Source organism: Molothrus ater, chromosome 8 (genome assembly GCF_012460135.2).
Source record: "Molothrus ater isolate BHLD 08-10-18 breed brown headed cowbird chromosome 8, BPBGC_Mater_1.1, whole genome shotgun sequence".
Taxonomy (NCBI): Eukaryota; Metazoa; Chordata; class Aves; order Passeriformes; family Icteridae; genus Molothrus; species Molothrus ater.
Window position 1 is genome coordinate 4,063,307 of NC_050485.2, and position 10,912 is coordinate 4,074,218.

General features: G+C 48.6%; 1 protein-coding gene across 6 annotated transcripts in view; it reads left to right on the top strand.

The window, feature by feature from the left end:
- SGMS1 (sphingomyelin synthase 1) overlaps positions 1–4,338 on the top strand; it is a 93,638-nt gene extending 89,300 nt beyond the window's left edge. For all 6 annotated transcript variants that reach the window (XM_036385939.2, XM_036385941.2, XM_054515633.1 and 3 more), the window contains one exon: positions 1,580–4,338. In XM_036385939.2, the coding sequence (XP_036241832.1) occupies positions 1,580–1,762 (183 nt within the window). In that variant the 3' untranslated portion in view covers positions 1,763–4,338. The remainder of the gene's footprint in view (positions 1–1,579) is intronic.
- The last annotated feature ends 6,574 nt before the right edge of the window (positions 4,339–10,912 follow it).

Here is a 10,912-nt window from a genome sequence, read left to right on the forward strand (position 1 = left end):
GCTGGATGTGTCGTGCTTCACCCAGAGACACTTTTGGGTAGCTGGATGTGTGGTGTTTCACCCCACAGACACTTTTGGGTAGCTGGATGTGTCGTGCTTCACCCCAGGGACACTTTTGGCTGGCTGGGTGTGTGGTGCTTCACCCCAGAGACACTTTTGGGTAGCTGGATGTGTGGTGTTTCACCCCAGAGACACTTTTGGGTAGCTGGATGTGTGGTGTTTCACCCCACAGACACTTTTGCCTGGCTGGGTGTGTGGTGTTTCACCCCACAGACACTTTTGCCTGGCTGGATGTGTGGTGTTTCACCCCACAGACACTTTTGCCTGGCTGGGTGTGTGGTGTTTCACCCTTAGAGACACTTTTGCCTGGCTGGGTGTGTGGTGTTTCACCCCACAGACACTTTTGCCTGGCTGGGTGTGTGGTGTTTCACCCCACAGACACTTTTGGCTGCTGGGTGTGTGGTGTTTCACCCCACAGACACTTTTGGCTGGCTGGGTGTGTGGTGTTTCACCCCACAGACACTTTTGGCTGGCTGGGTGCTGTAGCTGGGCACGTGGGGACAAGTCCAGGCCTACAGGAGCTCTGGTGGTGGTGGGATGGAGCCTCTTCCCTTCAGAGGGTCCACTCCTCAGGTTTTCCTCTGTGGAGAAGCTTTAAGGTGATGGTGAAGGAATGGAGTCAGTTCTGATGGAGGGTTTGGATCCAGAGCTTTATCCTGGCCCACAGGGCTCTGAGACCAGCACCAGCTCCAGCAGAGCTCTTTGGACTGTGGGTTGTTGTTCTTTTACCCCAGCCACCTCCCCAGTCACACCAGGCAGCAGGACAGGAACGTTCCCACACCAAAGCTCTGCTGAAGCAATTCCTCAGCAGGACTGGGGGCACTCCTGACTCCAGCACTTCCAGCTTGGAACCACCACTGCTCTGGGAGCCCAGGAGCAGAGTGAAAGTGTGGAATCCTCTGGATTGTGTGTGGAATCCTCAGCTCTTGTGTGACAGGAGCTGCAGAGCGTGGGCACAGAACCCAGTGCCTCCCAAGCTGAGTGAACATCAGAGGGCACCTAATTGGCAATTAGGCAAATATGGCTGTGGTGTTTTGCTTCAGGCAGCACGAAACCAGTGGAATAACGAGGTGGGACCTACAAGGGAGGAGGGAAGGGGTAGGGAGCCACCAACCAGGTACAGGAGAGGAGGTCTCAAGGGACAGGGCAGGGTGTAAAGTTTTCTGGGTCTCCTAGGAGGCTGGGGGAGAATAGGGCCAGGGAGATGAGTAGGGAAAGTATCAGTACAAATCCTGGGTGGCCCAGTGCCCCCCCCCAGGGGTAGAGGGCATCCTTTGAACTGTCAATCACTCGATGCCCTTCTGCAATTCCAGGATTGACAGACAGTGCTGGGAGGGGAAAGGGGAGGTGACTGACACACCTGGGAGGGAATGATCAGGGGAGGGACCCGAGGTTCTGAGGTAAACCCTGAAATCACACCTCACCAACCACGCACCAACCACCGATGAACGAACGAATGGTGGTGTGAATAAAGGACCCACCCTTCAGCAATCCTCCTTTTGTCCTCCTTCCCCTGCAGGTGCTAAAAGAAGCTTCCCAAACGAACCTCCTTGCAAGGGTGTGGTGGTACAAGCCCTTCCAGTACTTTGAGAAGAATGTGCAAGGCATTGTACCTCGCTCGTACCACTGGCCCCTGCGGTGTCCGGCGCTGGCGCGGGGCCGGCAGGTCAAGTACAGCCGCCTGGTGAGTGACACCAGGTAACAGTGTCACCCTGCAGGACCTGCCCCAAGTGCTCACAACTCCCAGAGAAGATGCCATAAACAAAAACCCGCCGCTCCCCAGCCCCTTTCTTTAGCAGCTCCCCTGGACCTGACCTGTTCAGTTACCTGGTAAGCACTGTGATCTTTTTTTCTCTCCAAAGGATCTGCGTTGGACAACAATAAAAGAGAATTTAACTGATCATGCACTGTTATACATTTCTTGTTGATAGAGTTGGGATTTGCATTTGCCCATCACCATGTTCCTTTGTATATGATGCGACAACATAGATGAAAAAGCTTTTATATCATGAGTTCTGGTCTTTCCAGTCACATCTGGGAACAAAGCATATTATTTTCTTGGGAAAACATACTTTTCATATCTCTTGCCCCAAAGATTGGGCTGTAAGCCATTTTCTAGCAAATGACTATATGAAGGTTTCTAAATATCTGCCTTGGGTGAAATCAAGAAATCTTTCTACCTGTTGCACCTGCGCTACGAATAAGATGATAGACACAGAAAGGTTTGGTAAATCCTGATTTTGTAGATTCTGCAGTGACTGACTGTGTCAAAAAAGTGCAAAAAAAAGAAAAAAAAGAAAAAAAAAACCAAAAAAAAGAGAGAGAAAAAATGTAAAGTGATTTTCTAAGTATTTCCTAACTTTATTTTTCAAAATGTGTATGAAAAAAAAAATTAAATTTAAAAAGATTTTTACATGTCAGAGAATAGAGAGTTAAAAAAATTTAAAGAAAATGCTTCTTGGGAGAGAGAGAGATTTGTCTATGTTTCTAGTGCCTTTCTTGTCTTGATTGTATGGTCAGTAGGCAGTCTTAAATGTTTTTATTTAAAATAAAGTATTCCATGAAAGCAGAATTATATATACTGTATAATGACTAATTTTTGCATTTATAGCTAAATTAAACTGGAAATTTGCTTATAATGTTGAAATTGCCACGTGTAGGGAAAAACCTCCCACCCCACCAAATAAAAAAGGGTCCGACCTTGCTCACACATTGTGGGCAGGTCAAGCTAAAAAAGAATCACTTTATTGTTCTACTTGGTAGCTGGGTTTTAAAAAGCAAAACAGCCATGAATTCCTGTTTTTTAAGAATTTTACAAATGATCACTGAGTGAACTATGAATGGTTTCTCCATCCCCTTGTCGGAGTGTTGTTGAAAAACAACAAAGATAATCTATTTCTTTAAAATATTTGTGCAGAAACTGCATGGAATTCTTAAGTTTCCACTCCTACCATACATACTGTATGTTTGGGGAAGTCTCCTATCCTAAACTTGCCAATGTGCAGAACAAAAATAGTTTTTATAAAAAAAAAAAAAAGAATGAAGAAGAGAAAAATATATATATAAATATATATATATATATATCCATTCTGTATTTTACGTGAAGCAGAGTTATCTTCTGTAGGTTTTTTGTGTATTCACAAGGTGATATTTGTATTGTAAAACAACAATGGTGAAGGAAAATAAAAAAGGCTTTTGAAAAATGTAGTTTCCTTTTATCTTCTTAATAATTCAGTTGAAATTTAAAGCTGGGTTTATTCTTCCAAACCTTGCCTTTAAGTTGATGTTATTGCACTGTAGGCCATCCGATGTGGACTGTATGGAAACTGCATTGATGTGGAATTGCTGTTGGGCAAAACAGTGCCTTAATTATCTGAAATAAATGCTATGCAATCGGGAGGAGCCTTCCTGGGAGCCATCTCCAGGCCTTGAAAAATCTACCCTGCAACTGCTGGGACGCAGCACAGGGCAGGGTGGGCATCCCTTCCCCCAGCAGCTGCCAGAAAAAAAAAAAAAGAGAAGAAAAGCCAATTTCTGTGCGTCCGTGGTGGTGAAAGTGTCATTTTTATTGTAATCCCTTTCCTTTCCTTTCCTTTCCTTTCCTTTCCTTTCCTTTCCTTTCCTTTCCTTTCCTTTCCTTTCCTTTCCTTTCCTTTCCTTTCCTTTCCTTTCCTTTCCTTTCCTTCCCTTCCCTTCCCTTTTCCCTTTTCCCTTTTCCCTTTTCCCTTTTCCCTTTTCCCTTTTCCCTTTTCCCTTTTCCCTTTTCCCTTTTCCCTTTTCCCTTTTCCCTTTTCCCTTTTCCTTCCCCTTTTCCTTTTTTTTCTTTTTTTGGGGATGTTTTATCTCTGCCTCTCTGCCCTGTTTCTCAGCCTTGGCCAAAACCCTGGAGAGCTGATGGGGTGCTGCTTCTGCTGCTCTGCCTGGGGATGTTCCTTATCAGTTCTGTCTCCCTGGGAGGGATGGAGGGATGCAAGGAGGGAGGGGTTCCTTGGCCAAGCCCTTTGCAACAGCATTTGCAGAGCTGGGTGGGAATTTAGGGCTCAGCTCTGCCTGCTCTGCCTTCAATTCACTGCTTTTTGGGGCTAAAAGTGGGTTTTTCAACAGCCCAAGCCCAGCCCAGCCCAGCTGATTTTTGAGGTGATTTTTGAGAGATTTGGTGCTCCCAGACGTAACCTGAGGAGTAGATTTTTCAAGACCTGGCATCACGCACACCCGAACCATTGACATAAATAAATGTATGGATATATATGCACATGACATTAAATGGAATCTGCTCAACCCTGCCTTGTGGTGTGTGACTTTGTGCATGGCTCTGGCTCCTCATGGTCCCATCTGTGCTCAGCAGGGCCTGCTGCTGCCTCGGGGAGGGAGCCTGGGAATGGGGGCTGCTGCCTCTGGAGCAGGGGCCCAGGTTGGGTTTGGGACAGAGGTGCTGTGCATTGGCTCACTACAGGCTGTGGAGCTTGTGCTGCCTTGGCTGGGTGGGATGGGACCTGCCTCGGGGTCAGGGCATGGTGCTGATGGCCAGGATCCCAAATTTCCCTCTGTGTTTTCCCCCTGTCTTGGTTTGGAAAGCCAGGAGTCTGCTAAGGCAGGCAGGAGCCTCCCCTGAAATGGAGAATGTGAACCCTCCCCACCCCTCTGAATCACTATGAATTTGAAATTAAGGGGCTCTCAGGCAAAAATATGGGAGCAGGAATAACAGTTCTTTAATAGGGGAAAGGGAAAAATAAAATGATAAAATAAACAATGCAGTACACCAGAACAACAGTGCCAGAGTCAGAACCCAGCCTGACACCCTGTGGGTCAGGCTGTTGGCAGCAGTCCCATTGGAAATGTGGCTGCAGCCCTCCTGCAGTGTCAGGGGTGGTTCTGCTGGAGCAGGGGGTCCTGTAGAGAAGGATGTGTTCTTCCTCTGAAGATCCAGTGGAAGGAGAGGCAGCTGCTGTTCCTCTGGGGAATCCCGTGGAGAAAGCCGTGCTGGTGTCTCAAAACCTCTGGATTATATCTGGGTAGCAATGCTTGGCTCCTCCCTCTGGGCAGAGCATCTCCCAATGGGATGTTACAGTTCTTATCAGCCATGCAGGGACATTCAATAGCTGTTATCAGCAGATGTCCCCTCCCAGGGAGGTGTGAATGTGGTCACTCAAAGAGAGAGATCAGGCAAACTGCCCACTTGACAAAGGTGATCTGCCATACAGATGGGAATGGAAAACATCTTGCATTGGCAATTTTCAACAGCCCCAAACTTCAGGTAAGATGCACCTGCAGCCTCTGCACTCTGGAGAATGCAGCCAGGGCTGCTGGGGCTCCTCTGCCATCACCTGGCCTCTGAGCTTTGTGTTCCTGGGCTGGATCCTTGGGTGACTTCTAGGGACAATCTTGTCCCAGTTGGAGGCTGAACCACCACCCCAGTGATTCCCTTGCCCTGGTGCATTGTTGCCTCTCCCTCCCAGCTCCTGCTGCTCCTCTTTGCTTGGTGCCCCTCAGAGAGGTGAACACAGCAAACCACCAGGCTGTAAGAGCTGGACTCTGGCATTGTGCTGCCCCAACCCCACAGAACTCGTGGATCTCCTGGTGAATCCATCCTCTGTGGCCTCCAGCTGAGCTCTCAGGGTGCCTTTAGAGGACAGGCAGGGCCAGGTTTGGATGTGGAGGGGCAAACCTGGACAGGAGGCTGAAAGTGGGAAGAGGGGCCTGCACCAGAAAAGGCTGGAAAAGGAAGGTTCAGGGTGGGGAAAGAGCTGGGCACAGCAGGATCTCTGCCAGGAGGGTGGGCACTGATGTTGCTGAGATCCATCTGGGTACAGGAATGTGGGGAAGGTTAAATGCAGGCATGGGAGGTGTTGGAGGAGCACAAGAGCAAAGGCAGTGATCCCTTTGCTTTCCTGTGCTCTGGAAAGATCAATCCCAATCCCATCAACCTCCCCCTCCTCTTTTTCCTCAGAACACAGCTCAGTGCTCATTCTCTTCCTGCTGCCAGAGCACTGCCCAAAGAGAAGCCACAAATTCCTGTTTTGGCAACTTCTCCCATCCAGCTCATCAGCTATTGGTCACAAATGTTTGCCAGAAGGTTCTGTGGTTTCCTTTTGCATCCTCTCAGTGCCTCTCCTGCCCCTGGCTGTCCATGTGTGCTGCAGAGCTTGGGCAGGGATTGCCAGTGAGAACCAGGGTTTGGGCATGGCACCCTTTGTTTAAATCAATAAAGGTTTGGCCACCACTCTCAGGCACTCTGCAGGACCAGGAGTTAGATTTTCATGGTTCCTGGGGGGTCTCACCCAAATCAGGATATTCTGTGATTCCAAGATGATGGAAGGAGCAGGTTTGGGAGCAGACAGGGCTCCCATAATTTGGCTTTCAGCAGCAGCAGCAGCTCAGCCCCTGCTGGCATGGGTGGACACAGAGCAGCCCACCTTATTCATTTTATGACCATTTTTTCCCCCCAAAAAAACCCCATTGGGATTGAATTTGGATCTACCCAAGTCTGCATTGCTGTTTCTGGGTGTTGAGGTTTTCCCAGTTTTGTGCCAGAGTTTTTTAGCTTGGCATGTGCTGCTTGGCTCTTCCTGGGACTGATGCTTCCCTGGGGCTGCTGCTGCAGCTTCTGATGAGGGGTGGCAAAATATTCTCTATTTGTGGTGAAGCTTTAACCCCTGGGTAGATGTAAGGCACATCACCTGGGGAATTTTGGGGTTTTCACATGTCTGGCCATAAATTATTAGCAGCAAAAAGTCACCATGAGTTGATTTTGCAGAAGGGCAGGAGAGTTCCTGCTCTTGAGGCAAGGCCAGGGAGGGTGGGGAAGGAAAGGCAAAGCCCCCCAGGACAACATTTTAATTAAATTTGCCAGGTATCCCTTCAGCTCAGCTGCCACTCATTGACCTCTGCAGGATTTTGAGTTCAGGAACTGCAATTTTGCTACCTTTCCCTTCAACCTGCTCCTCCTAAACTCTCCATGTGGGTGTTTTCCAGCAGGAAAATCACTTTTTGCCACCACAAAGAAGTGCTCCCACTTCCAGCTGCTGCTTGGAGCAGGGCTGTGTGTTTAGAGCAGAGAAGAAAACCCACGTGTGGTGTTGGATTTTCACACAGAGCAGCCCTGGGGTGTCCTTGCCAAAGCCTGGCAGGGTTCTTGCTGTCAGCTCTGTGCAAACACTTTTATCTCCTGCCACCCTGAGCCCTGAGCAGAAAGGACTTTGGCCATTTTCTGTTCAATAAACAACATTATGTAAGAGGCCTCTTCACTGCTGTGAGAGCTCTGAGGGCCCTCACACCCAGGGTCTCAGCTCTGCACCAGCCACCTGCTCATGCTGAGCTGATGGTTATCCCAGTTTTCTGCTCAGGACCTGGCCAGGGTGTAGCAAACAGGCTGGAATCAAGGTTTCTGTCCACAGGGATGAGTAAGGCCCTGGCACTGGGGAATTGCCCATCATTACAAGTGATCCACTCTGGCTTACCAGGAAAAAAGGGATTTTTTTCCCTCCTAGAACAAGTAGGACAAAAATTATGCAGCCACTTTCAGGAATCCTTCTAATTTATTTTTTAAAGTAATTTTTTAAAGTAATTTTTAGTCTCTTCATTGCCCCATCAGAAGAGTTTTTGTTTCAGAAAGTTTACAGACAATATCATGGCCTGAGCATATTTAAGAGAAAAGTTTGGTTTTACCCAGTTAGTTTTAGTTTTACCCAGTCCCAGCTTGGATGGATGGTTTACAGAAAGTCAGCTCTCAAGGGACCAGGAAATGCTGGTTTTAGAGTGAAATTTGGGTGCTGTAGGAAAGGGCCACTTCTCTGAAATATTCTGGTCTGGCTCGGGAGGGATGAGGGACTGAAAAATGAGGAAAGGGAAGGAAATGCTTCATGGGTTTATATTTCAAAGTAAATTGTCTTAATTTATTTATTTTTCCAGTATAGAGGTAGTTTGAATCCTCTTTCTTAATGATGTGGAAGCAGAAGGTTCAGTGAGGGAAGAAATGCACATTTGGCCACCTGTGTTGAGGGGTTTCCCCTGTGCCAGCTGTGCCTGGTTCCTTCGGTGGAATCCATTCATCCCAGCTGGGTTTGAACACTTCTCCTGCTCAGGATGGAATCCCTGCGCTGTTTGCAGCCCCTGGGGAGGTCACAGAGAGTCCCATGGTAGCACTGATGGGGAGGAACCTTTTTTCAGCAGGATGGAGATTGGAAAAAAAAAATTAAAAAAAAAAAAATCACTTTCTTTAGACTGATTTGGCACAAAATGGCACCGGGGAGCAGCTGGAGGACTCCTGGTCTGGGGAAGGAGAATGGTCTATGGGAACTTCTCACCTTCCTCACATTGCCACAGGCAGGGAGGCATTCAGAGAGACCTACCCAGCCCTTAGCACTTTAAGCTGAGGTGTTTGCAGCCCAGAAAGTGCCTTTTCTGCACCAAAAAGCTCCTTGCTTCTGCAGTTCTGGGCCTGGCCTGGACACTGCCAAGGGGAGGTGGGAGCTGTGTGTGCCCAGAACCTCAACAGGAAAAAAACCTGAAATATAGTGCCCAGGGCATGTTTTGAGCTGTCACCAGTCTTCCTTTCCCTCCTCCACCCCCAGCCACAGGTGGTTACCGAGCCACTTGTCCTCAGCTGTTTGCATTTTGTGGGGTGAGGCTGGCAGGAGTCTCCATCACAAGAACAATTCCCTAAAACTCCATCTCTAATCAGCTTTTCCTGATGCTCCACCTGCAGGAAGAGCTCTTGCTCTTGCCCAGCCTGTTCCTGGTTCCTCCCTGTGCCAGCAGAGCAGCTGCTCCATGGTTGTGCCTGTCCCCTCCAGTTCCCCCCAAGGATTTGGGAGCTGAGCATTCCCAGGGAGCTCTGCCAGCCCACAGGGCTGTTTCCAGGCCCTGCAGGTTCCTTGGGAATTACAGCCAAGGAAGATAAGGTATCTGGCAATCTTGTTTCTCCCCAGCAGCCAGTCCAAAAAGCACCGGAGCCAAAGGGCAGAGCTGAACGTGACCTTGAGGCGCTGACGCAGCCGTTCCTGCCATGCTGATCCTTGGAGCAGGGATGCACCCAGGGAAAGGTGATGGAAACTCTTTTCCCTTCCCTGAGAGGGGAGGCAAATCCCAGAGGTGCTCCCAGATTTTAATTGCCACCATAATGCAGGAGGGAGAAAGGGCTGTGGCTGGTTGGGTCTTCCCTCCCTGCTGCACCAACATCTCAGGGTGTGATGGGTCCTGTCCCTCTGGGGATGAGCAAAGTGCCAAAAGCCTTTGGATAAAGCTGTTTGAGCAGCTGGAGAATTTATCCTGGCCTAGCTGGCACTTGAAACAGGTGGAGGAAAAAAGCTGGGTTTCAACAAATAAAGTTTTTGCTAAATAGAAAAAAAGTATTTTGCACTTAAAATACAATCACGTTTCCAAGTTCTTCAAGTAGAGCGTGGAAACCCTGAGCACTGAACTTCCATGAGAATCAGGAGTCACATCCAGCCACAATTCCACAGGCTGGACAAGCTGTGATAGGGCAGAGGAAGAAAAATCATCCCCTTCCCAAATTCCTCGAGCAGCAGAGCAGTCCTGGCAAGGTTATTTTGGGAGAGGGAGATGCTGTGTGCAGCTCAAGAGAAACACACCAGGGAAAAACCTTCCATGACCTCCTTGTGGGATCCCAATTATTGATTGGTTTCTCCTTATCTTGTGCCACGCTTGACTCACGGGGTTATTCAGCAAGAATTTTCCAGCTGAACTTTCCAGTCTGGAGCTGGGAGCTGCTGGGACAGGCAGGGGAGCTCAGGTAAGGAGATCCCCTGGGATCCCAGAGGGTTGGGGTTTGCACCTTGCAGTGGTTTTGGGGCAGTTTGATCAGTGGGGTGGTGAGCAGAGTGGGTGTGTGTGGTGCTGATGGGATCCAGGCTGGTGCTGGGATAGTTCTGGACAGCTCAGGGAACAAGGAGGGCAGGAAGGAAACCTGTGGCTTTAGATTTGTTGTCACTAAAATATTTGCTCTGTGACATTCAGCCCTGGCCACGAGTGCTGTGGCAGAAGGAGCTGATAGGAGAGGTCACCTGGAGCAAGGCTCAGTGACCACTTGGCTCTCTGCTGATGTCATTTCTCATCACTGCAGCCTTGTCAGGAGCAGAAGGGCTCATTCCAGCAGTTGTTTCCTGTGGGTTCATTGTTTCCAGGGCACATTCCCTGTGAGGAATAACCTGCAGGCAGGAGCTTCACCAGAGCTGGCAAAGGTTCCAACCAGGAAAATCAGATTCTCTGCCTCATTCTTCCCTCTCTAATCACAGAATAATCACAGACTGGTGTGGGTTGGGAGGGACCTTGAAGCTGAGATTCCTAAATTGATGTTTATTATGGTGACAGTATTATGCTGAGCTTCAGCATCTCCTACAGCCACTCAGAGAACACAGGACCTGGTGGAATATTGTGGGGTTTGTTCCCAGATCTCTTCAGAGGGGTGAGCAAAGTGTGTTGGGAGACACAGGGCTGGGAATTTGTGCTGTCAGGTCTGGTGTCAGGGAGTGACACATTTTTGTCATAAGCTGAAAGATAAATCTCCATTTCCCATCCTTCTCTGTGCTGCTGCTGTCTCTGATGCTGGGCTGGGGGACACAAACTGTCACCGTGATATTTTCTGAACAATCCCTTGGCCAGGATTTTTCTCCTGAGAAGCTGAGAAACCTCAGAAAAGAAATGTAAACAATAATTATCTGATTGCTTGGAATGTGGTTTGGAGGTTGCTTACCAACAGGTGCATCTTTGAGTGGTTCCATGTGAATTGTTTTTAATTAATGACCAATCCCAGCCCAGCTGTGTCAGGCTCTCTGGTCAGTCATGGGTTTTTAGTATTCATTCTTTTCTAGCCTTCTGTCTGGATCCTTTCTCT